The sequence below is a fragment of the Caloenas nicobarica genome, chromosome 2 (assembly GCF_036013445.1).
Source record: "Caloenas nicobarica isolate bCalNic1 chromosome 2, bCalNic1.hap1, whole genome shotgun sequence".
NCBI lineage: Eukaryota > Metazoa > Chordata > Aves > Columbiformes > Columbidae > Caloenas > Caloenas nicobarica.
In genome coordinates, this window is record NC_088246.1 from 126,648,819 (window position 1) to 126,675,943 (window position 27,125).

Consider the following 27,125-nt stretch of genomic DNA (forward strand, 5'->3'; position numbering starts at 1 on the left):
CAAAACCTGTTGCAAATTGAAAACTTCCATCTGTTCTAACTGAAGATGCCTGGAATTGCTTCTTTTAAATTTTTTTAAAAATCTGTTTCCAAGTGGGTCACAAGTTATTGTAAATACTTGAAATTTGTTCCCGTTTTAGAAAAAGCTATCAAAATGTGCGTAGTCTTTGGTCCTTTTGTCTGCCTTTTCTATTGGAGGGGTCTTAAAAGTATATGATGACACACAATGCTTTAGTATGCAAAAGAATTCCCTAAGTTGTTGAAGGGATAAGAAAGAAAATAACAAATTGTGATTTTTGGAGAAACTGTGAATGCATGCAGTATCTTTTCTCTGTTTTTGAAATAATAATATTTGAATCTTACAAAGCAGTTAGACAATTCCTGTAGTTAAAATAATCCAAAGGCACTTAGTGTACAAGGCTCTAATTTCTTTATTGTAAGCTGTAGTTTTCAAGAATGCTAAATGCATTGCATGCCATAAGCCTTTTCGATTGCTCATTAGTGAATTGTAATTTCACACTTCATTTAAAATATTCTTAAACATTCTCTCACAGTAAAAGGTTTCACACAGTAATTAAGAGGCCCAGTTAACAAAGTCTGAGAAGTCTGATTCCCTCACGGGGAATGATCTTGCTGAATTGTAGCATTTCAATTAACATGTTGAAGTTTGCCAAATATGAATTCTATGTCACTGTGACCCAAAATATTACTGCCTGGTGAAATATATAATAATATTTCCCCTTAGGAAGGGCTAATAGAGATATCTTTTATATTTTTACCTCTCTCCTTGAACAGATTGATGATGAGCTTTTTAATCCAGATTATGTGGAAGTTGATCGAATCCTGGATTTTTCACGTAGCACAGATGATAATGGAGAGGTAAAAAAAAGCTTTTAGTGCATTTGCAGTCGTGTAGACATTGTGTTTCAGAATTTATTGTTTAGAAAAGTGAAAATATTAAACACTTCAGAAGCTACCATGGTATGTGTGTGGAGAAAATAGGGATGTATTTGAGAAAATGTTGCTTAATATAGCAGTTTTCCCCTATAATAATGGGATTTAAGTGAGAATTCCAAGCTTCTTACAAGTTACCTATATATAAAAAAATGTACCCTCCCCGCCCCAGCCCTCCTCCCAACAACAGTAAAAACACCCTCTGATATATAGATCCAAGGTGGCACTTAATACTGTAGAAATATGATGTCCATGCAGGTGATACAGAATTTAAATGAAAATTGCAAGAATCTTAGCTGAATGTCATAATAGTCTAGACATTGTTTAGACTGTCACAGAAGTGGCCCTGAATTCGCTGTTTGTTTCTTTTTAATGACTTGTTCTGCAGAACAAGATCACTTTGTCTTTCAGGAGGCTCCTTTTTGGTCCTGGAAGAATAGGGAGCTTCACTGGCAGTGTCAGTGTTTCCATATTGCTCTATCAGTGAATGGTGCTGTTTGGGTTGCCTGCTAGGAGGTTTCTGATGACACTGACAAGAAAAAACAGTTCACTGTTTAAGTATGTGCTAAAACATAGGATTTGGAACAATTGGAAAGCAAATATGGTTTTATTTCTAAATTTTATTTTAACCTTAGTGATTTTGAACGTAGTGTTGTGCTTATTTTGGTGGTAAGCCTGCACGTTCTCCACGTTCTAACCTTACTACGTTAGCTTGTCGAGGTGTCAGCCTGCTGTTGGCTTATCCTTTTGGCTGATTTAGACATTCAGGTCTGGTAAAGCTTTTTAAATGGTATCTGGCCTGCAGATCTCCTGTAAAAAATGGTTACACGTTTATTCTTAAATTGCGTCGTAATCTTATTTTTGTCTTAACAAAGCCTGTAACGCATTATCTGGTGAAATGGTGTTCGCTTCCTTATGAAGACAGCACTTGGGAGCTCAAGCAAGACATCGACCAAGCTAAGATCGAAGAATTTGAGAAACTGATGTCTAGGGAGCCAGAAATGGAGCGTGTGGTAAGAATTGGCTCCGTATGGAAGACTTTATTAGAAAATAGTAAAGTAATGTGGTCTTTCAGAAACCACTAATGGGATTTGCTGTATTTGAAACAGGAGCGACCTCCTGCCGATGACTGGAAGAAATCGGAGAGTTCCAGGGAGTATAAAAACAATAACAAACTCAGGGAATACCAGTTGGAGGGAGTAAACTGGCTTCTTTTCAATTGGTACAACACGTACGTACAATATTGCTTACTGCTGAATTCTGCTTTGGAAAAGCTTCTGTAGTTCATTTGAAACAATAACCTTTTAAAGTAACCTTCTGAAGCGAGGTTTTGGCATTATTTATGTCTCATTTTTGCTGCAGGAGTTATATACAAACCAATTTTGGGTGGATAACATAATGTTACATAAAACAGGGATATTTTGGTTAGATTCTTGTGGCAAATGCTTTTGTATGTATACGTGTTCATCCGCACCTCTGTTGCCCCTTCTTCCCCCATGTGAACTTGAGAGGTACATAAAATGGATATATCCATGCTTATTGCATCACTGATCGTAGCATTTATTTAAAATCCCAAAAGATTATGATGTCTTTTCAGTGTAAACTTGCCGTTCTAGAAATTGCTGTTTTATTCACATTAGCTTCTTACTGATTTGCTATGTTCTAAGTTAGGAATAAATCATTCAGACTGTTTCTATTGTTTTCAGACGAAACTGCATTTTAGCAGATGAAATGGGGTTGGGAAAGACTATCCAGTCTATTACGTTTCTCTATGAGATATATTTGAAAGGAATCCATGGTCCTTTCTTGGTTATTGCACCATTGTCCACAATTCCCAACTGGGAAAGGGAGTTCCGCACCTGGACAGAGTTGAATGTGGTAGTGTATCATGGGAGTCAAGCAAGCCGGCGGACCATTCAGTTGTATGAAATGTATTTCAAAGATCCACAGGTAAAAGTTCTTAATTATTTTTTTCTCCCTCTGTTTTAAAATATGCTTTACTGTTGTTAATTAATCTAAGCGTTGATTACGTTTTTAGTACCGGTACAGTAGGTGTTAGCTAATAGCGAAGGCACATGTATTAATAAAGTGGGTGCTTTTTAATAGTAGCCAAGAGATCAGCTGGAAATAGAGAGAGATCAAGAATTACTGAGATGGTGCAACTCTTGTTCAGGGTTTCATTGTTTCATGCACGGTTTTCATTATTTTGCGTTCTTGAGGAGAGCTGGCAGAAAAGATTCTAAATGGAGAAGCTACTTTAATTGGAACTAAGGTTAAAAATCAATCTTTGCCTACCATTCCAGGAAAAGACCAGCTTGCAGAAATTAAACTTGTCAATGTTTCTTTATCAAATTTTATAAGTCAGATATATTTTGGATCTCTGTTACTGCATTCATGTTGAGTAGTTCTTAAAAGAGGAGGAGTGTGGGTACAGAAAAGATTAGGGGTAGAAACAAAATTATTTGGAAAACTGAAGCTATAAAGAGCAACAGATCTATATGCTTAACTGCATTACTTTGCTCAGAGTAAGTAAACAGGACTGGGGAAAAAATGTGCATACATAGACTGTTATAGCAAAACAACATAATCCTCACTTAAAAGAAAAAAAGAGTGGAAGTTCAACCTGATTTGATACATTGTGGAGTGTTATTTCCAGCTGAGCTTAAATAAGTGGTAGTGGTGAATTCATACATTTAGATTTTCTGTAAAGCATTTTGATTTTATGCCACTAGATATTTTGATTAATAAACTGGAATGATATAAAATCAATACGGCACACATTAAGTGGATTTAAAACTGGCTAACTGATATTTTTCGATGTAATTGTAAATGAGAAATGATTTGCATTTCCAGCGTAGTTCTTCAGGGATTGGTTTGTGTCCATGAGCTATATAACACTTTTATCAATGACCTGAAAGAAAACACAAAATCATTACTGAGGAAGTTTTCATATGACACGAAGATGGGGAGAGTGGTAAATAATTAAGACAGTTCATGGATACACAGTAAGCTGTATTACTTAATAAATTGGATCCAAACTAACAGTACTCAGGATAGCTAAACAGAGGGCTGTCTGTGGACAAGGAATGGAGCTGGTTCTTGCAGTAGGGAGAGCTGGGTTCTGGGAAGGCTGTAAGAGAAATCCAGATCCTTTTGTGTCATGACACATGACCAGTTAAACATGAGTTCATACTACGAGACTATGATTAAAAGGGCGAACGTCGTGCAAGTGTGTAGGAGGAAAGAAATCTTTAATAAAGATTGGGAAAGTTACAGTGTTTCCCTTTTGTCAGTAGTGTATTGGGTAGCCCAATTCTGCCTGTTTCTCACTTCCTGTCCTCAAAATAGTGTTGAAAAACAGAGTCCTTAGAGCAAAGCTATGAGAGTGGTCGTGAGACAGAAAATACGTTTTAGCAGGGAAAGAACTGACTTAAAACTGTTTTGAAGCTGATGACTGTGGCACAACTTGACATGCCATTAAGGCAAACAGAAATAGAATCACATGCTTATTAAATATAGTAGAAAAACATAGTAATTTATAGTAGTTAGAAGTTACATCTGTTTGGCCTAGGAAATAACCATTTTCTGAGCAATTTATCAAAGAAACTTTCAGATCAAAATCATATGTGCTATTGTTAAAGAAGATTGATTTGAATAACAGTTGCCACATGCTACACTGAGGTCTAATGGCTTATATTCCTCACAATAATCATCTCATTTAGCTTCTTACTTAGGTGGTACAATACACAAAGGAACTGGAATTGATTTTTTTCTGTTTTTAAATGTATTATCAGACATAAATATTTTGTATCAAATTTAAAAATTTGAGTTTATACAAATACTGTCTCTACTGAAGTGTTTCCTGTGTTAAAAATCGTGTTTGTTATTTAAGCGGTGCTAGTTCATAGTGTGTTCTTCCTTCTAGCAAGCAGCAATTATGTAGCATGAAACCTGAAGGAACGTCATCAGAAAAACCCCACTTACCGTGCAGATTATTAGCGTTATTTTGCCTATGTTATTTCATTGTTCTAAAGGCAACTGAAGGATCTGAAGCAAGATGTTGCAGAAAGTTTTGTTCCCCCTTTTGCTGTGTTCTTAACTGGCACCTTGTAATCACCATGGCAGTCGTTTGACCCCATAGCAAATAATGACAAAACACTCATGGCACAGAAAAATGAATCATTTTCTGCTAGCTTTGCGCCCTGAACTGGCTTGAGAGGAGAATCAGGCAGTTGCCATGGTTGGCAATAAAGGAGAATTGGAGTGAACTTGAACTTTTGGTGGCAGCTAGCTTAGATGTGTCGTGAAATCACCTTCTGTGTCCCATTCTTTGTAAGACTGTGTCAGCTATGAAATGCATGGTAGAAACTGAATTACAGGAAAAATAATTTCTTCGTGTTCTGACAAAAATAATCGCCGTGCAGTGTACAGTCTGGCGTCTTCTAAAGTACCATTGGTGAGTGTACGATGGGGGACAAGAAGGGAAAGAAAGAAGGCAGGCTTTGACAGTATCATTTTTTTAGCCAAACACATCAACCCAGGCATCAGCATCTTCGGCTTTCTAGGTCTTAACATGAAAAGAGGCCTCTCAAGCCGAGCTGTTTTGCAAAAAGACAATTGAACGTTGAGGAAGTCTGAGTGGCTTTAAGGGCAATAATAGGAGACAGCACGCAATAAGAAGCACCTACCCCATCTGCAGTAGTGTAGTTTTCAGAGTCAACACCAGTAACCAGAGTCAAGCCGTTGGGAAAACCTAGGGAGTAGTTGATAACAAAATACATTTCTGCAGTGATGGTGTGACTTCAACACTAAGAACACCATGCTACCAGAGACATGCCCCTAAAATCCCTTCCTGCTCCACTACTTGTGAGGGTCATGCAGGGAGGCCTGTTCTGGTGTTCTTGAGCAATGTAACTCAAAGATCCTTCTGGGGACCTTCCCTGGTTGGATACTAGATAAACTAATTGCCTTTCTGAAGTATTCTAGCTCTGGGAAAGACTTCTGCTGTAAGATCAGGAAAACCATATATGCCAAATAAAATAATAGAGCCCTGCAAAAGAGTTGGCTTGTTTATGAGACAGATTTACCTCACAGTGTAATGAGGACTAACAAGAGAACCCACCTGCTCACATGTAGAAATGGAATATCTTGTCCTTCATTAATTTTTAACTCAAAATAATTCTATTGATGTTAGGACTTTCTGGATTATCTGGTTCATTCCTTTTGGGCTCAGTGGATATTGGCTTAAGAGACTATTGTCTGTCTGCATGGTTTTCTTCCTTGCTGAGAAGCTGCTTGAGCTATCAATGTGTCATCAGCATAGAATTGCTTCAGATTTCTGCAAAGAGTGGTTAGCGTGCAGCAGTTCAAGGCAGTATTTCACCAGTAGAGACTCTGTCTTTCGTCAAAGATGATGTTGAATTACATTTTACAAAGTGGCTGTGACTTGGTTTTCCAGATGCCTTCCTGCTATAGCTGCTTAACGTGCATTTCTGCACCTGTTCTTTTGTTCCACAAAGTGGAATCTGAAGTTGGTGGGAAAGACCATAATAATCTTTCACAGTTCCCACTCGTGGAAGGTACATCTTTTTAGAAGTCCACTTCTTATACACATCCAATTGATGTTCTCAGTTTGTATCTGCTAAGAGGTAATAGCCCAAAACATAACCTAACATTCATATCTAATCGTTGTACCTTGCGGCTACCTCTGTTGCTTGAGTTACTTCCAGAAGAATTTCCCAAACAGAATGGGAAACTGCTAGCTATTAGGAAGATTGATTTGCTCAAATGCAAGAAATTCTCTGAGTAAGTAGATGTAAAATTCCTTTGGTTCCAACATAGAGAACTTTTGGGTGCCACACTGAAACAGAATAAATTGATTCCTAGTTGCCTAAGAATTCACCTGTGACAATGCTATAGGTCACTTTCCTGATAGTTTCTACATTTAGATTTCTCAAATGTGACATTAATAGGATTACTTAGGATTCTTTCCCATACTTTCCCCAAGTGTTGGAGGCCTGAAACTGTTGAAGAACAGCATCATTCACCTTCTAAAGCTCTTGAGAGCTCTTGGAACTTTCTGCTTGATTTACTCCAGTGTTCTTCAGTACAGCATTTGACTGCCTTTCAAATAGTGTGAGCTCTTGTGGCAAGACCACTATGCATATTTTAACATGAGATTTAAACAGCTCTAAATATACAGTCAAGAGTCCCTCTTACTATTTTTCCTTCACCTGGTTGTGCTGCTTTATGTAGCGATCAAGAGCACTGCTTGCTGTACAGTCGTGAGGTTGGTGCTCATGGAAGCATTTTCCACTACTTGGAAAGAATCTCCTGCACTGCATTCTCATATCTTCACAGTTATATCTGGCTTGTGAAAAGGTCACAGCATTTCAGGTCGCAGCATTTCGATTTGCTGGCTTTGTAAGTTGTCTACTTAGTGTATCTGCATCTGCTGTTTATTAGGTAACAATTCCTTTTCTTCCTAGGAAGATAAATGTTTCTGGGGTATTCTGTGAGAAGACACTGTTGAGCAGGTCATTACCTCTGCTGACATACTCTTGATGTGCATAGTCAGATTTAATGCTGAGTTCAGGATATCAGGTTTCAAGTAATTTTATTGAGTCAGTAGCCAGTTCTGATCCCCACAGTTCGGAGAGGATTATATGCAGGTCACTTATAAAAGGATTCAGACTTGAACGTATTTGAAGGAAGAAATGGTCACCTTACCGTAAAATATCTGTTTCTTTTGAAATGTATTCAATATACAACCCATGACATAGTCCTGCTTTGAAAACTTAGAATGACTTTGAACTTGCAAGAGGCCCAACAGAGACAGTGTTCCTGTGCAGACCCAGCGCCACTGGAGATAGCAAGTTACATTTTTACTGAACAAGATTGGGAAAGAAATATAGCATAATGTCAGAAAGATGTTAATTTCATGATCTTAAGTTATTCAGAGTGCTTTTTTGAAAGAGAGTTTTAGTATCAGCCCTGAAAATGAGACCTTCAACTAACCAAATAAATAGTGAATATGGTGCCAGATATAAACTATATTTCACTGTTGAGCTTTACTTAGTGCAAATTTACAAAAATATCAAGGAAATGTATGCAGAGATACACCTTCTCCATGTAATAGTTCAGAGATTTGCTGCTTTTCAAAGCTGTTTACTAGAATTGTAGGTATTTTGGATATTCTATGTCCATCAGGAAAACAATTACTGTTTATTGGGAGCAAAGTGTTCTAATAGTCATAAAAATGAAACCTTAATGTAGTTCTGGCTTGTTTGGATTGTTTCGGAGGATCATCACTTTCCTTTGATTTTAAGAAAAAAACCAACCTCTTAAATGATGACACAAATGTGCTTCCTTTCTTTGCCAGGGAGTTTGCTTTAACTTTTGCTGTTCTTTTTTAGGGTCGTGTGATAAAGGGTTCTTACAAGTTCCATGCCATTATCACAACATTTGAAATGATCTTGACTGACTGCCCGGAGTTGCGTAACATTCCATGGCGTTGCGTGGTCATCGATGAGGCCCACAGGCTGAAAAACAGGAACTGTAAGCTTTTGGAAGGACTCAAGATGATGGACCTGGTCAGTGTGTGCATCCCCTTACGTTTGCGTCCTCTGTATCTTGTTTTCCATTTTGATAAAACCATAAATTAGGAATAAACATATCTTGTTCTCAAGTAAAAGCAACAAGTAGTAAGAAGAATGAGGGAATGGAGCTGAGAAAGTCTTTAAAATACCTGGAAATATATGAATCCTTGAATTTTTGACTGCCAGGGTGTCATAAGTCTCTTCATTGATTTAGACATACAACTATGTGGATTCCCTTAAGAGAATCAAGATAAATTTGTTCTTTCCTTTCTCTCTTTTCATGTGACTTACTCCGTAGTTACTTCTTCACATAGGCATTTATTTAAAGGTATAATACGGTCAGATGGCCAAATACGGGTGAGAGTGTTAAACTGCTCTGCATTAATGTCAGCTCTAGTGTTAATTTGTTTTGTGGCCCATAAGGATGTTCTTTCAGACCGGCTAAGGAAGGGAAGAGTGAGTTGTTTTCTGATGCTGACATAAATATGTATTGTGTTATGTGCACAAAATAAGTGTATTAAATACACAGAGAAAAATAAGATGGTGGTTTTTAAAGGTATTTACAATTTAAAAGGCTTTTTTTGGTCAGAATACTGTTCAAAAATCTGAGGGGAATGCAGTTGTGCTAAGTTAATACTTAAAACTCAAACCCCCTTTTTGATAAGAATAAAGAGGCATGAACATTAGCTTGCACAAGCACTGGTGACCTATATGTCACTTTTAGTTTCTTTTTCCCTGTTTGTTAAAAAAATACTTTTTTTAAAAGGAGTCCTGACAAATGGAAGTTTGTAAAAATGCTGTATACATTTCATTTTCCTTATTATGGTTGCTATTAGAGGAAAGCCGAGCTTATAGGTATAGCTATAGGTGGAGATACAGGACCTGTCAGTTCAGTTCTTGTTCTGCTAACTTCATGTTTGACCTTGGGCTAGTTGCTTCACCTCCTCTAAGGCAATATGCACCTTTTCCTCTGCTTTGTCATGTGTAGATGGAAAGTAGGACTCTGCTTCAGGTTCCCCGTGTTAACAACTTACACCTGCCCCAAAGGGATTCATGCACTGAGATCTGTTGGGGGTGTAGTAAATTGGTGGATTTACACTGGAAGCAATGGGTTAGATTCAGCTGTTACTTTGCCATTTAAAGTCATTGTATTTGTGAAAGGGCTGGGACATTGTGGATCAGTAAAATCTCTTCTTCTATCTGGAGGACTTTTGAAGGTGCTTATGTAGTGAAGTGTGTTTCTGGACTATTGCTGAAGGAAGGCCAGAATAGTACTTAGAAACATCTTGAAAAGAGCTATATGTAAGTAGTTGCGGGAGGGGAGAAGCAGCAAAGGTGAGAGATATATATAGGGGGAAAAAAAAGAGCAAATTTTGTGTATTTCTCCATTGAAAATGAATTCAAATGGTTTCCTAGGCAAATGTTTCTTAACCTTTCAGGAACATAAAGTGCTGCTTACTGGAACCCCTTTGCAAAATACAGTAGAAGAGCTATTTAGCTTGCTTCACTTCTTGGAACCAGGTCGCTTCCCATCAGAAACCACATTCATGCAAGAATTTGGTGATCTGAAAACTGAAGAACAGGTAAACTCCTCTTGCACACTTAGTTTTCTATTTAGATATTGTGAATTTATCTATTTGATTATATCTGAACTTCATTAATTGTTTTTACAAGTAATACCTATTTAGTTTTTGGAAGACCACAGTAGTTTTATCCCTGGTTTTGTGTGTGTTTTCATTTTGTTTGAGTGTTTTTCTTTTGACCACAAGACATTTTGCATTATCACTGTTTTTCCTATCCTTTGTTCATTGGTCATGCAGAAACAGGGGAAGTTTCCCCTCATTAAAATGTGATGTTTAAAAATGGGAATGGGATGTCTTCTAACAGTTGCTGAATGAAAATACTTCTAGAATTGCTTGTTTGCTCTAAGAGAGGTAACGTGTCAGTTGACATTCTTCCGTAAGCATTAGTATCAGAGGGGACTGTACTCTCTGATTTCTGTGGAGTTAACACATGGGGGTTTTATCAATGACTTCTGTGCAAACAGGAACATATTTGAAACCTAGTTTAGCAAGAGGCAACCTAATGGAGGGAGATTTTTTTTTGACTGAGTCAGAAACAGATTTCTCAAGTTGTCTAATAAAAGATTCATAAATCAATGCAAAATGAGAGACCCTCAGTGCAGCATGTTTTCAGTCTTAAATGTTCAGACTTCTTACAGTCACATAAAAAACTTCAGTTTCTTCGTGTATGTATGAAAGTGTTTTTTAAAAATCAATAGGTAACAGTCAAATCACATTAACATTAGGAGTTAAATGAAGCATGACATCTCAATTTAGGCACCTTAATTTGGCCCTTAGTACTCTATGATAATCCAACTTCACAATTACATGCGTCTTTGTGGGCAATTTTATGTTCGTTTTGTTTGAAAATTCAATTTCTGGTCTTTCTAACTTCCGAGTGCTTGAATTGGATAACCTTCTTTGAGAGCAACTCTTTCATAGGTAATAGTCTAAATTACAAAACAGCTCTCCCTCCAGTCCCTTACCTCCTGGAAAAATCATATTGTGTCCTGAGGGAATTGTAGGATATGTTTCCACAGATTGTGCAGACAGTTGCATGCCAGTCAGGCTGGACTCTGACCTGTTTGGAAGTGAGCCAGCTCTGATCCAGAAGCCGTCCTGTTAATACAGTGTTGGAGCTGGAGTTAATATATCCTAACTCTCAACATAGCTTTTGTCTGGCCAGCTTAAATGTCAGCAGAGCAGAATGGTGATTTTTTTTGAAGACATACATGGAAATATTATTAAAATAATGCTATCAGCCATGAGCAGAATTGGAGCCTGGGTTGCTTGAGCCAACAAGTTTTGGAAGAAATGCCGCCTCTGCCAGCACGCCATTAGATGTTCTAGAGTTTGACTTATCTTTCAAGTGATGGGACAGACTATGTGTTGGTGAATTAGGTTTTCTCCTCCATTCCTTGCAGTCCTGTTCCAGCCATGTTTTCTATGGTTCATTCCTCTGTACTGGTTTATCTTCTTTCTCTTGAAGTTGCTTAATTACTAAGGAAATTACGTGAATTCAGGAGAAAGTATCTTTTGTTCACGTTTCTGCTCTTCAGCTCTGCAGCAAGAGATGATGACCAATTTCAGGGTAAACGATCAGCTCTTTGACACTAGGCTGGTTTGTACTTTGGTGAGAGAGAACCTGAATGCCAGTCTTATTCTAGATGGAATATTTTTGAGCTTTTGTGTGAGGAGACTTTGCAAAAACTTGGCAAAATTTAGCTATTTTTTTGAGGAAAATGGACATTTCTGCCCCTTCCCTGCCATCTAGGACATCTTGAAGTATATGCAACAAAACCTGGAGACACTAAAATTATCATTGTGTTAAGAATGTACAGAAATAAAATCTTTTCATTTTGAGACCAGGCCTAAGTAGTTTTCTACTTTAGTGGATGTCAAAACTACAGAAATAAAAGAATTAGAAGCAAGTATGTGAAGGGAAAAAACCAGCATTAAACACTGTCTTTAGTGGTTAGAAGTTAACTGCAAAACTTGATCATACAGTCAGATTTGCTCATATAGCTGTGGTTGCTCAGGATTAGCTTTGCATGACTGGTGTGCAGTACTGTCCTTGTCTAGAAAAATAGTTCTAGGTCGGGGTGTCAAACTCACTTTCACTGGGGGCCACATCAGCCTCACAGTTGCCTTCAAAGGGCCAAATGTAAGTTTAGGACTAAGTGTAACTGCTCCTACGTTTATACAACAGAATCTAGATGAAGTCTGGTTGATAACATTCACTAAACAGAGGTGATGCCCACTAAAAATTTACTTTAGAAGTGTATGTCTCTTTGAGTTGACAAGGAGAGCTCAGTCTCTAGGCAACTGAGGAAAGAGTTTTTTACAAATGCTCTCTAGTTGTGATCTGAGGTAAGAAACAGGTATTTTAGAATTAAAGAAATTGAAAAAGAAATATTTGAAGCCTTCCAGTTTTAATTTGGCTATTTATTAAACACGTGTTTCCTAGGTGCAAAAACTCCAAGCTATTTTGAAGCCGATGATGCTGAGACGTCTCAAGGAGGATGTAGAAAAGAACCTGGCCCCCAAAGAGGAAACCATCATTGAAGTTGAGCTGACAAATATTCAGAAGAAATACTATCGTGCTATTCTTGAAAAGAACTTCACATTTCTTTCCAAGGGTGGAGGTCAGGCAAATGTACCTAATCTTTTAAACACTATGATGGAACTAAGAAAATGCTGCAATCATCCGTACCTTATTAACGGTAGGCCTCCAGTTTTTATCCTCATTCAAAAAATGGTTGTAAGGAAGTTCAGTAAATTAGAAATTCTATTCTAGTATGTATTTCTGTTTATTCATTTATTTTAAGTAGAAAAGTGAGATAACTTTTTAGATTCCCTTAGGTATGGGTACCGGCTAGTCAGGACAGCATTGCTGCTTTTGCTGTGCTGCTTTTTCCCAAGGCTTCCTGGCCCTGACAGAGTTAGTGTTGGTATTATCAAGTTTTCCTTTCTGTTATTTCTCACAACCAAGACTTCAGTTGTCATACAGGTTGTTGGATGCTGGCATAAAATATGGCAATTTTTTCTTTAAAGTTACAGTTAATTCTCTGTGGAAAGAAAACAAGTACCAGCTATGAGATAGTAACTTTAAATTTCTGAATAAAAGCTGTGAGGTAAGAAATGATGATCAGGCCTGCTTTTATGGTCACGTGTTGCCAGTTCATTTTTCTAATTTAACTAGTCAGATTTGTTTCAGTGTCATATTAGACTTAATGACAAATACTCTCTTTCAGCATGATACTTTTGGTTTTAGGTCAGGATTATTTATGGCAGGTACTATAGGTGTCTGAAGTATGGATTGGTCAAGTCAAATCTTTTCTTCGAGGATGTAACACAAGCTTCTATACAGGGCTTCATTCTACAGTTTTCTTGTTGGTTTAATACTGGTTGTAAGCTTCATGGTGAAAGATGGTTTAGTTCAAGAGCCATATGTGATTTCAGGTTTTTGCTGTATGACTTCCATATTGCAGTGCTGGTGGGGTTTTTTCTTGACATTTTTTTGCTTAACTGGGGGAAAAATGCTTAAACTGATTCACAAAATGACATCTAATCATATTTCATGCACAAGTAATCATTGCAAAGACTTGTTACAGGGTTACTCCAAAGTACTTCAACCCAACCATGCTGGTGGGCTGCTCAGTTTCTAAATTCAGAAGAGCATACAGTACAGTAGCTTTGTGGTTCTGGTAGGATTTTTTTGTTTGTTGGTTCTTTGGTTTAAGTTAACCTATTTTATAAATGAGTTTACCAGAAGATAGTTCAGGATGTTCAGGTTATGAGCTTCTGACCTTGATACTTTTTACATTTCTTGGTTTTCAGCAAGTTTTAACATTGCCATTATTTTTCCTTATTTCATGTTCGCTAAAAGAAATAAAGTGAATGTTTTTCTGCTTTGTATTGCTCGTGAACTCTATTTGACAAAACTTGCAATGTTGCCCTCAGTGATTTCGTGCCCCTCCCCAAGTCTTGTATCATTTAGTGTCTGTTAGAGACTGCTGAGAGAGTCCAGGTGGCCATACAGAAAATTTCAAGTATTTTTTTATAACTGTATCTTAACCCTAATAAAAGGAGGTGGGGTTGTCTCTTGAGCACTTTCGCCTTTATAACATTTTTGTGACTTTTGAACATTTGGGCTTGCTTGATGTCATGCATCAACATGGCAGGGGGGTCAAGCCTTCGGATTGGAGGGAAAAATGAATTCTGACTATTTTTAGTGTGGAGGATGGAACTGAACAAATGTCCTTTGTCGTTCTGGGATAAAAAATGCTTTTAAATCCTGTACCTGTCTGAACCTGAGGTTTTGTTTTGTTGATCTATAATTAACATCTTTGTGCGTCAAGTGATAGCACAAGTTTGTTGTAGTTCTACCAAGAGGTCTTGCAGTGCTAGTACATAATGTTGCATGGTGTTCTCCTGATGAATGATGTGTTGCAGTAGCAAGTTCTCAAGACTTAACTGCTTCAGGTGCCTCTGAATCCTTCTTATTTTCTTCCAAGTTTACAGGTTTTGCAAGCAAACAGTACTGCTTGTGTATTTGAATATCCAAGTAAAACACTATGTTTCATTTAATGTAAAAGTTGCAAGCAAGTCTTCTGGATGATCTTCATTTAAGAGCTGCAGAAGGTTGTATGATGGAAGTGGTATGGCAGAGGTTGAATGTGGAGTGGTTTTCTTGTTTGTTTCTTGATTGGTAGGTCTGGTCTGTGGAGGGGACAAATAGTGGTCTGCCAAGACTGTCTTTGAGTAGACTTCTAGAGGGAGGGGACTGCATTTTGTATATTCTCCAACCAAGTTGGACAAAGCATTGTCTGTCATTTTTCTTAGAGCTGGATTCCTTGTTTTCTCCCTAGCAACCGTTCTCAAGTATTTAGATATCATTCCTCTTTCTCTGTCTCCAAGAGCCAGCAGTGGGAAGTGCCTTTGTACTTAAACATCTTACAGCGTTGAACGTTGGCAGAGTTTCTTACTCTGATCCTTGTGCCCCCTTGAGTCCCAGAAGCTATTCCTAATTAGAAGTGGAAGTGAGAGTTTCCCTGATGGACCAAGCACACATTCAAATACCTTTGTTTCATCCCCTACTAAAAATCAGCTAGGATAGGAACTGGTGTTACAGACCTGCAGGTACTACATCAGGTAGCTTTTGGGTAACAGGCTACTCAATGTACATTTCTTAATTGCAATTGAAGTAGAAATGAAAAGGACAGGGTGATCTTTCACAGGGTTTAGCTAGGATAGTATCATTGAAAGAGCAGATTTTTGGAGATTGTGGTCTGTTATGCAAGAGTGTCTTGCTGAGGCCAAACTGATACTGAAAATTCACTGTTCATTAGACCTGTTTGTGGGTTTATTGTGGTGTGCTTGGCTTAGGTGGTTTGCTTTTGCAGATGCTGAGTTTGCATATTGGTTTACTTCATAGTAGTGAAACTTAAATTTGGATATCACAGTTGAGTAAGAAATGTTGTAATCAAAAATGATTGCTGAAGTTCCTGTATGTGAACTACTTCACAGCCTACTATGTCCTGAAATGGCTTAAGCTCCCCATACATAATCTGAGATTCACTACCCAAAATTCTACTTGTTTTACAAGATGGGAAGTGATATGATTGAAGGGAACTCAAACGACTGTCTGTCTGATTATACTGTTTTCACATGGGTTTATTTTTCTTATGTGGAAACTGTTCTGTTCAGTAATGCTTGGAGTAGGGAATCCAGATAAGGAAAATTCAGGGATGTAAAACTACCTTGAAGTGTGGTGACATCTTCAGTGCATTAGGTCCTGTAAAAGCCCGTAGTGCAAGTGCACTGAGTAATGCAAAGCTGTCACGCAGCCTGGTTAGGGTAGTATCTAGTTTAGACACCACATTACAGTAGGCACTGAACCAGCGATCACACAGGGAGGGTGCGTTTGCATGTTTGTTTACAGGCATCTACTTAGAACTGGGGTATGAGAGAGATGCTCAGCAGAAGCCTGGCAGTAAGCTGTTCTTCCCCTCTACCCCCACCCTCCCGTCTTCCCTTACGTTATTCAAAAGCAGTATTGAAGCTGAATATTATGCAAACCAGAAATACTTTATAAACTACGTTTTGTTTTTAAAAAAAGAGGACTGAAGAAGATGGCTACAAAAAAATTACTTGGATGTGAAATAAGCTTAGAACAAATAAGCTTAGAACAAAGCCTTTTACGTATTCCAAGAATAGTAATCTGATAACTCTTGGAATAGCCCACTGTTTGTAGAAGCAACATAAAGTAGGAAAAAAAAGCACAGGAGAGGTTAAAGAGAAAACTTAAACTTGGTCTGTAGTCAGGTAATGAGCAGTACAAGGAAATATTTGCTGCTGTGTGTATTGTTCATAGGCAAAGGAATGGCAAGAAAGAACTTTGACTAGTTCTGGAAAGAGTATATAATTTGGATAGTTTCATCAAACTGAACAAGAAGAAAGTACATTTTATGAGAAAAGAAAGCTGAATAGAAAGTAAAATAACTTCATAGCTGCTTATTTTTCCCTTCCAAAATTACTTTTTTCATTGTTTGGATTTTGATTCTATAATTAATAATGGAAGGAGCAGGTTCAAGTAATGCTCATATTTAAGCCTGGTTCTGGTTTTGGAGGCACAGACATCCAATGTGATTTGTATTCCCTGTGGAAATGAGATTTTTTTTTTTTCTTGTTGCATTTAAAAAAAGACAGAAAACCCATTTGATCAGTTGGAATATGGTTTACTTTCCATCTTTTTTCTTAATTTTTCATTAAATTATGTGCCTCACATAGTTGTATGAACTTATTTAGGAAAGAGTTTCCTCCTGTTGAAAAAAGGGGAAAACAGAATGAATGCTCAAAGTAACTTTTTATTTATTCTGTATTTGTGTATATGTTTGCTTTAAATTTAAGCTTCATATATTTTATAAATGTTTGTTCACATAATGCTTAAAACATTCCTGCAGTTTCTATGGGGCATTGAAGGCGAGCTCATTGTGTATTAATAGACCCCTTTGCAGTGCTCATGTATTTGCTGTCCAATCTTTGCAGGTGCTGAAGAGAAAATTTTGGAAGAGTTTAAAGAAACACACAATGCCGACTCTCCAGATTTTCAGCTCCAGGCAATGATCCAGGCTGCTGGCAAGCTCGTACTGATTGACAAGCTGCTGCCAAAACTGAAGGCTGGTGGCCACAGGGTGCTTATCTTTTCCCAGATGGTGCGCTGCTTGGACATACTGGAAGACTACCTCATTCAGAGACGGTGAGAGCAACAATATAATACAATTCTAAATAAACTGTGCTTTCCTCAGTAGCCATAGTATTTAACCTGTGAGTAATCCATATTGAAAAGGGATGAAATTTAAACACTATACAGTATCTTCTGTAGTGATGAAATCGCTAAACGGAAAAGCATGCCTGTAACTTGTGAGTACTGAGATTTTTCTTTTGGGTGAATACAAAAATGACCTCACATGGAGAGATTTAGCCTCTTAGTTTACTACTCAGTTAAATATTTTGGTACCTTTAGAGTCTTCTAGCTTAAGCCTGCATGTTTATTTCATTCCTTGGAGTGAAAGTCTGTTCTTTACCAAAAGACACAAAGTAGGAGATGAAGTAGTATGAAGTTAGTGGATACAGGAACGGTCACTCTGTCATTCTTTTGACCCTATAGTAGCATATTTTCCTTTTTTATTTGGGAGGGGGTGTGTGGTTTTGGTTTTGTGTGTGTTTGGTGGTGGTGGTGTTGTGGGGTTTTTTGTTTGTTTGTGTTTTGTTTTGTTTTGATTGTATATTACAAAGAAGCAATGCCATTGCAGTGAAGTTCTCCTTATAATGCATCTTTATTCCAGGTACCCATATGAACGAATTGACGGCCGAGTAAGAGGCAACTTGCGTCAGGCAGCTATTGACAGGTTTTCAAGACCTGATTCTGATAGGTTTGTTTTCCTGCTGTGTACAAGGGCAGGAGGTTTGGGCATTAATCTTACTGCTGCTGATACCTGCATCATTTTTGATTCAGACTGGAACCCCCAAAATGACCTCCAGGTAATACTACAAGAAATTATTTTATGGAAAATTTTTCTTTGCCTTTTTCCTGTGAAATTTTCTTCATCTAAAAGAGAAACTATCTGTTGTCCCTCTCTTGAAAGCATAAAGATTATTATTTATACTGAAAGCAATAACTTTTAAAGTAAGTTCTCTGTGTTATTATTTTAGTATTTTTTTCCTTTTGTCACCTGTAACTGAGTATCTGTCTTTGTTTTATCAGGCTCAAGCACGATGTCACAGAATAGGACAGAGCAAATCAGTCAAAATTTACAGGTTGATAACAAGGAATTCTTATGAAAGGGAAATGTTTGACAAAGCTAGCTTGAAGCTTGGCCTTGATAAGGCTGTGCTACAATCTATGAGCGGAAGAGAAAACGCTACAAATGGGGTGAGAATTAATACATTAAGGTGCATGATCAACAAATGCTATGAACGTGTAACGCTTTTCTTGCTTGTTTGTGTTTTAGCTGGAGAACGGTGGTTTTCAAATGGGGTATGGCATGTATTTTAAAGTAGGGTTAATTCAGGGCAAGGCTACATGAGCTGACTGGCTCAGCCTTATCTAACGGTTCACCACCTATTGCCAAAAGAGGGCAGGTGGAGTCACGTTCCCTCAATCCTCATTCATTATCATAATTCCACCCTTTACATTATGTTGATCCTGGCGCTTTTTGGAGTTCTTCTAGTCAGCTTTTTCTGGTGTAGCCTTTTTGCTTTGGACTTTTTTTGCTTTAGCTTTCTGTCACGTTAATAAGATAAATCTGCTCCCAGGAGGAGTTTAGCAGTCATCAGAGGTAAAGGGATTCAGTGACAATGAATTATTAAATCGTTTAAACCACTTGTATAACTTCACCCTAAGAGTTCCGTTGTTCATATTCTCCTTTTAAGGGCGACTTCAGCATGAATGTTTAATTGACCAGCACCACCTTACCTTAGAGTTTCAGTTCCTGAAATGCTAAATAAGAGGACAATTAGCCTGATTATGCTGTGAGATATACGTTAGCTGATGTAAAAAAAAAAAAAAAAACACCACTAAAACCCCTCTCTTACATGTTACAGGTGCAACAGCTTTCTAAGAAAGAAATAGAAGATCTTCTTCGAAAGGGGGCATATGGTGCTCTCATGGATGAGGAAGATGAAGGGTCTAAGTTTTGTGAAGAGGATATTGATCAGATTCTCTTAAGGCGAACACACACAATTACTATTGAATCTGAAGGAAAAGGCTCAACATTTGCAAAGGTGTGCATTGACATTCAGAGGAAAATTAATAAGATGTGACCAGGATAGATGGAAGTAGTATTAATTTGCCTTCTGTGTCAATTGAGCTTTTCAGTATACTTGTCTCACATATTTTCCTCACAAATGTTGAGATAACTGTATTTCCAGTCATGGTAATGACTTTCTTTCTTGAAACTGCCACTTCATAAAGTCCTAAGTATTGTATTTACCAGCAAAAACAGATATTTTTTTTTTGGCATGCAGTTAAGAAACCAATGCATGTGTTTTCACATTTACTAGGCTAGTTTTGTTGCATCTGGGAACAGGACAGACATTTCCTTGGATGACCCTAATTTTTGGCAGAAGTGGGCAAAGAAAGCTGAGCTGGATATTGATGCTTTAAACGGAAGGGTAAGAACTTTATGGTAGTTCCTAGTACAAGTAAATTGAATATTTTTTTTAACCTGTCCTAAATTTCTACATTTTCACTTTCGTTTTAGAATAACTTAGTTATTGATACACCAAGAGTAAGAAAGCAAACCAGACTCTACAGTGCAGTCAAAGAGGATGAACTGATGGAGTTCTCAGACCTGGAAAGTGATTCTGAAGAAAGGCCTAGCACAAAGCCCCGTAGGCCTCAGGACAAATCACAGGGTTATGCAAGAAGTGAATGTTTCAGGGTGGAGAAGAACTTACTGGTTTATGGGTAAGGATATACAGATTAAATATACCGATGTCAGCTAAAGAACTGAAAATACAGAAATGATGCATAGTAAATAAGTCATCTTTCTCATGGACGTGTTCATGTAATTTCTTACTGTACAACCTTTACCTCATTACACTGTATACATGCTGGTGAGATTTTAAGTTACTGTATATATAAGTTGCTTATATACATGTTATTTAGCTTAAAGTATCTCAGTGTCTCACAGAGGGTTGTGAGCTCACTGGTAAGATATGTAGTTTTGTGATGACACTACACTTGTTTCTGGTTTCTCATAGTGTAAAGAATTCCTGAGTTATCGAGGTTTAATCTCTCTTTTCTAAGTGTTGTGGAGAATAGCAAAGTGTATTCATGAACAATAACGTGACTGTGAAATCAACAGTCTGTCTAGAGATTTTCAACATAGATTCTGGTATTTCAGCACCACTTAAATTCAGCTATTTGATACTTTCTTTCCCCATTGGATTAACCAATTTGAATTTTATATCTTAGCAAGCAAGTAGCTATGTTTGACTGCTTACCTGGTGGGCTTCAGAATAACTGTCTTTATTTTAGGGAGTTGCATGCGACAGTTGCTAATAATGGGTTTCAGGATCAAAATAAGAGTGATACCACAAATCCCATGATTGTAGGAATTGGTTAAATTTCCTATTCGTAGCTTGCTGAGACCATTAGAGTTAAACATGTGTACTTTATTATTCTGAGTGTAGTTCAAGTGCAGCTTTACGAGCAGTGAACTTATTGCCTGTTCTGTTAAATAAACATTCTTAACTCTTTGGTGCTGGAGGTTAGATTCCCTGACGTAACGTGCAAACGCAAAATGCATTAGTGCTAACACAGGGGGTCCCAACTTGCTTGGTACCAGGAGGTAAACTGAAAGTCTCAAATTAAAATACCAGTGCCCTGGCCATTGTATTGAACATATTTTTCTTATAGCTGGGGTCGATGGACCGACATCCTCTCACATGGGCGCTATAAACGTCAGCTAACAGAACAAGATGTGGAAACCATCTGCCGGACTATCCTGGTGTATTGTCTTAATCATTACAAAGGGGATGAAAATATCAAAAGTTTCATCTGGGATCTGATCACTCCAACTGCAGATGGGCAAACTCGAGCTTTGGTTAATCATTCCGGTACGTCTACCACAATCAAATAATGATGCTGGTAAATAGGAAAGAATTGCTTCAGTCATGCTATGTATTTAGTTTAAACTATAGCCATTCTGACATGTCGTTGGATGTTGTCAGATTTTATGAGCAAGGTGGGCTTTGACTTGGTCTGTACTTAAAGGGGAAGTCTCCCTCAGACACTTTGTAGGATGCAATGCTCTTTCCCTTAAATCAGTTTTGAACAACTATTCTAGCATAATTTTTAAGTGGCACCTACTGCTGGAGTCAATCTCCTTTCAAATTGCCATAAATCAGAAAGCTTGTTTCCTTATGGCCATTCGGGTTTGTGAGAATTTTTACAAGAAATATTTATATAACACCATTTTCTGGCTAACGCTCTGAATTTTTGAAATCTCCACAACTACATTTGCATGAAAGTTTTGGTTGATTTTTGTTATTTGCAATTTTCTTTACTGAATTACGTTGCTGTTAAGTTTTTGGTGGGTGTGTTGCACATAAAGGAATTAATATAGCAGTGATACTTAGCTTTAGACACGTTTGCAGTGCAGGTTGTGGTGAGAGCTTTTCCATTCAGATTGTGTAAGAAATACTGGGGTCTTCTGTAGGTCTGTCTGCACCAGTGCCCAGAGGGAGGAAAGGCAAGAAAGTAAAAGCCCAGAGTTCACAGCCAATGCTGCAAGATGCTGATTGGCTCACAACCTGTAATCCAGATGTATTATTTCAAGAAGACAGCTATAGGAAACATCTCAAACATCACTGTAATAAGTAAGTATTAATAAATATTTCATTTAGAGGTCGTGTAGGTTTTTTGTGGGTTTTTTTTCACTATGTGCTTTTGAAAAGTTCACAACTTAATTTGGATGTTTTTAACAGAACAGAGGGCCATTTAATAGGATGTAAAGGCCATTATTACTTTTTAATTTGAGGATAATCATCTTAACAGATAACTGGCTACTTCTATAAGCTCTTCATGACTGATCAGCACTTAAAACACAGTTCTGACGAAAATAGTTTTCTACTTAACTGTATAAGAATGTAATCAGAGGAGGTTATTCTTTTTACCATATAAAGGAAAGACTATATCTCTACACTAAGTCTGTCTCTCTTGACAATTGGCTATCTTTAAAAAAGCCGTTTGTTTCTTACTCTTTTTGTGGGGTCTCTCAGGCCGATGTCCTTAGAGTTCTATTCCTTAGATGTTAAACTCAAATATCCAGTTCTTAGTTTCAGAATTTCATGTGGTAGTTCACCTGTGTGTGGGTGTATCTCTTCGTGCTTTTTCTCACTTCCTCTCTTGCTCTCCACATTATCCGGAGTATTTCTTCTTTTCTCCTTTGTTTGAGATAAAATATCTCACCGAGTTCTCTTATCTGAATCAGTGCCCTGATTTGATTTTTGAAATTCTAAACATGTTACTAAACCAAAAACCTTTGGGGATAAAGATAATTGTATTTCAATTTGGATGTTACATTGTTTTATTGTTGCACGAACGTCTCTTAAGAGCCTCTCTTGCATTCTTTTAGCTTTTGTTTTGTAATATCTTAGTTATTTTTGTGTCAGCTTCCTTTAACAGTGCCCTTGTTCTCCATCTTAGTTTTGCTTACTATATTCTTCATTACAGACACTGAACCTAATCCTAGTCCCAAAAATACCTTGTTTGGGGACTGGGGGAAGTTTTTTGCTTTTTGGATTTGGGGGACTTCAGTTTGTTTTGGTTTTAAATTTATACGCTGCATTGTGTATATACACCAAGTAGACGTAACGCAGTGTTACTGAAAGGCGGTCATTGCTTTTGTGGTTTTAATATGTATTGTGTCTTACTAATACTGTTTATTGGAAAGAAATGATTGATCTGAAAAGTACCTGTGGCCTGTCAATAGGGGGTGTGATGTGAAGGAGGAAAGGCATTTAAGGGGTTTATTAGCTTGTTTCCAGAGGCTAACCAAGCTTAATTCTCAGCTGATGAAAAGAGATACTTACGGAATTACGTGAGCAAGTGCACATCCAAATAAACTGCTTTTTGGTTTTTTTCTAAACTGTTACTTGGATCTCTTATTACATTTCACTTGATCTTAGAGTAATTAAATTCTTTCTTGTAACATTATTTTCATCTCCCAGGTAACATGTCCTCATTACTTGTTACATCAGTTTGCAGATCAGACTTAAATTCATTTTAAAAATATTGTTTCTGTAATAGTACAGTAGAACAATTAGAAAGATCGGGAAGACAAACGTGCAAGAATGTTTTCAGTTGCTATCTTCTTCGTTTACTTCCCAGATCCCCTAGGACTAAGTGAATTGCAGAAGCAACATGTTTAGTCCAGGTAAAATCAAACAGAGGTGGAAGCCAATTAATAGTCTGAGTAATTTCCTTGAAAAGGTAGAAGTAGCAATTGGCTTTATAAGAGCTGGTATCCTGTCCTTATGTAACATGTATGCTGTTTTAATGCATAGGACTCCTGAAAGGTGCAAAGAGCCTCTGATTTTTGGTTGATGATGTGGGTTTTTTTCCTGGTCCTCTTCTTTGGCTTGATGTAACAGCTGCTATTGGTTAATATGAAGATGACAGAGACCCTCAACAGCTTATTTACATAGCCACACAGGGAGCAGGGACACCTTACTGGTCCCAGTTATCATGCGTACAAAAAGAAGCATGTCTGACATGTTCTGAATTGTAGACATGACCTTCATTCAAATCCCTGCTCTTCTGAGGTTTGCTCAAATAACACATGTAACGCCGGGTATTGCTCTGGTTGCATCAGATCTCTAGTGAGGAGCTCTCAAAAACCGGTGGTGGTCTAAATTTTTCATGCAAGTGAGTGATCAGATTACTGCCGCCCTGGTCACCCTTGCTGTTCGGGAGCAGCAGCAATTCAACAGTTGCCGTGATGGATTTGGGGACAGTGAGAGGGCAGACTGAGTAATCTCCATTTTAGCTGGTACTGGTTTTACTTCGTGAACTAGGCAGCAGGGGGTGCCCTGAATTGGGTAAACATAGCAGAGCAGAATTATTTTCAGGTAGATACTTCTTCTACAGAGATGACCTCTTTTCAAGTCTCCTTGAAAAGCCAGACTCTGCCGTTCTCCCTCCTGCCAGCTTCAACACTTGCCAGCGCTTCCAAAAATGACTGTGGTATTGCAGAGATGGGGAAAAATAAACATGGGCAATGAAGATTTTTCACTTCCTTGTAGCAGTGAGGTTGTGCACAGGTAAAATTAAATAGCAGTTTGAACTTTAAAGAGTAAAAATAGTTAATATCTCCCAAGGGAAATGGGGGATTATTTTTCACCCCCCATTCTCGGAAGCAAAAAGTTGTATAATCTGAAAAACCTGACATTCCATATTGAGGGTTTATTGTTAGGTAGTAAAACCAGATTTTATATCTCGTTTATTCCTACAACTTCTGATGTGCTTCCAAAAATGGTATTAAGGCAGCAGCTGAGGAAATTTTATGAGATAATGAAGCAGAACAGTTACTGAAAGCCATCTGCTCAGTTGTTTACAAACTTGCTTCAATACTTCAGAGGCAGTGGTAGAGTACGTGTCTAAACTTCACAAGCTGCACTAGGTAGAACTAAATGAAATGCGGCGGGGCCGGGCTGAGCTGGGTCCCTCTCTGCGCAGTGTAAGCGGTTGCCAGGCAGGCCTGTTGGAAGCCAGCAGAAAGCACCACACAGAGGTGATTATGTGCCACCATCTGTCACGCTTCAAGCCTACCATACAGCATGGCTAATCAGCCTTGGCAGGATGATGGATGAACAGCAGCAGCTGCCAAAAGCCACTGTTGGCAAACAGTCCTGAAGTTAAGAACTTTTTCCCCCCTCTGCCTTCCTCTCCAGGGTCCTGCTGCGTGTCCGCATGCTCTACTATCTACGACAAGAAGTTATAGGGGACCAAGCAGACAAGATCTTAGAGGGTGCTGACTCAAGGTTAGTGCAAGTGCAGCTTTACTTTTTTGCTTTATGATGCTGGCTTGTATAAAGTACACCCACTATAATAATGCAGCATTTAAAGGTTGTTATCCTTTACCTCTTAAATGTTCATTCTCAAGCAGCCTTATTATTTTGTCAAGAGCTGTGAGTAATTTTGTTTGGGGAGGGAACGATGTGAAAAACAACAGAAGCAGATTTTTCAGCTCCTCTAATATTGAAGGATTATTCTATCTCAATTTAAAAATTAAACAAAATCTACTAGACCTTAAATGAATCATATTTGGATAACTGCTGTCATTCCACTCCCCAAATAGCCTAGCGTTGTGGTTGGTTTTTTGTTTTGTGGGGTTTTTTTGTTTTGTTTGTTTGGTTTTGTAGGGGGGTTTTTTGTGTGGGATAGGTTTGGTTTTGTTGTGGTTTGTTTTTTGTTGGTTTTGGTGTGTGTTTTGGTTTTGGGATGTGTGGTTTTTTGTTTTGGTTTTTTAACTATTGTAGTTATTTTTCCGGACATTTAAATTTCTGTGTTGGTTTTTGTTTGTTTCCCCCTTTTCCCTGCCTCTCCCCATTTACGTTTATGAAATAGCGTGCACTGCCTCTTTTTTTTTTTTTTTTTTTAAAAAACCTTTTTCTGGTAATACCTTTAATGTAAATAATGCTGTATTTACAGTGAAGTAGATGTATGGATACCTGAGCCATTCCATGCTGAAGTTCCTGCAGACTGGTGGGATAAGGAGGCAGATAAATCCCTTTTAATTGGAGTATTCAAACACGGTAAGTGATGTCTCACTCTGAACAAAACTCAGTTGTAAAGCTTTCTGTGTGTGGGACTGTTCAGTCATAATATTAACAAGTATTGTTCCAAAGAACTGTTGGCTTGTATCTCCCTTTTTTTTCTTGCCTGCATTAAAAACCTAATATGAGCTGTAAATATCAGATGCTGTTTTTAAATGTTTGCAGAACATTTGAGAAGAAAACATTACTTTCTTGGCTGTAAATAAAACAGAACCATATTTGTTTAAATAATAGCCAAATAGTAAGATAGATCTCCATAAACTTTGCTTCCAGCACTGCTTCACTTGCTAACTCTGCCAACCAGTGTCAAAGTGGACGGTGGGCTTAACCTCTGCTATTAATCTGTACAAGTGCCTCCTGGGCTTTGTTCCAAGCAATATTTCACAAATGTCAGTGTTGAGAACTCCCGGCTCCCTTGAGTGGGATGCAGCCTTGTTAACTTTGAAAGGCTGGGGATGCAGAGCTGGCATGATATATACAGTGAGCGATTCCTGATTATAATCCCAATTCTCTAGAGGTCGCAGAGGTATTCTCAACAGCCCAGCCTGACTAAAGGGGAGAATGATGGCTTATAAAACCTTTCATGATTACAGTTTGGCTTGAGGCTCTACAGCAGTTAGGAGCAGTGTGTTGTAGTACAAATCCTAATTGAATTGTGCTGTTCTGCCTATGTACAGCAGCTCTGTTTTGTGGGCTCAGCTGAGGCAAGTCTAGTCTAAAAATCATTTTCCTGCAGTGCACTGTTGGGATCTGCCATTTTCCATCTAGTCAACTTGGGCAGTAAAAAAGCAAACAGCAGTTTGAAAACCATAGAGGGAACAGTGTCATCTTACTGACATGCATCATCCTAAACCTAATAAGACAGGTTCGTTGGCCTTACGTATAACCCATGTATACAGCATTTTTGCAGCCTACATCGAGGGTTCCAGCAGGGCTGGAGCTATAGAAAATGCATGTCTGCGTGTGTGTGTTTCCATTCACATCTGTGTTTTTCCAGTAGAGAGTGCTGAATGTGGAGAACCACTGTGAAAGCCATATAGGAAACTTAAGTTTTTCGCTTGTGCAAGGTTTTTACTTCACCTTATAAAGACATTAAATTGAATGCTTTCTTTCAGTATCTACTATTTGTTAATGTTATTGATGTGAAAATGTTTCTGTGCTGA

General features: G+C 37.9%; 1 protein-coding gene across 5 annotated transcripts in view; it reads left to right on the forward strand.

Annotated features, from left to right (window-relative positions):
- Positions 1-27,125, forward strand: part of CHD7 (chromodomain helicase DNA binding protein 7) — a 131,813-nt gene that overhangs the window by 93,790 nt on the left and 10,898 nt on the right. For all 5 annotated transcript variants that reach the window (XM_065630317.1, XM_065630321.1, XM_065630322.1 and 2 more), the window contains 17 exons: positions 795-878; positions 1,829-1,966; positions 2,063-2,184; positions 2,660-2,903; positions 8,369-8,545; positions 9,991-10,134; positions 12,581-12,836; positions 17,164-17,374; positions 17,964-18,159; positions 18,383-18,550; positions 19,222-19,401; positions 19,681-19,791; positions 19,881-20,086; positions 21,041-21,240; positions 21,843-22,002; positions 25,078-25,167; positions 25,838-25,941. In XM_065630317.1, the coding sequence (XP_065486389.1) occupies positions 795-878; positions 1,829-1,966; positions 2,063-2,184; positions 2,660-2,903; positions 8,369-8,545; positions 9,991-10,134; positions 12,581-12,836; positions 17,164-17,374; positions 17,964-18,159; positions 18,383-18,550; positions 19,222-19,401; positions 19,681-19,791; positions 19,881-20,086; positions 21,041-21,240; positions 21,843-22,002; positions 25,078-25,167; positions 25,838-25,941 (2,791 nt within the window). The remainder of the gene's footprint in view (positions 1-794; positions 879-1,828; positions 1,967-2,062; positions 2,185-2,659; positions 2,904-8,368; positions 8,546-9,990; positions 10,135-12,580; positions 12,837-17,163; positions 17,375-17,963; positions 18,160-18,382; positions 18,551-19,221; positions 19,402-19,680; positions 19,792-19,880; positions 20,087-21,040; positions 21,241-21,842; positions 22,003-25,077; positions 25,168-25,837; positions 25,942-27,125) is intronic.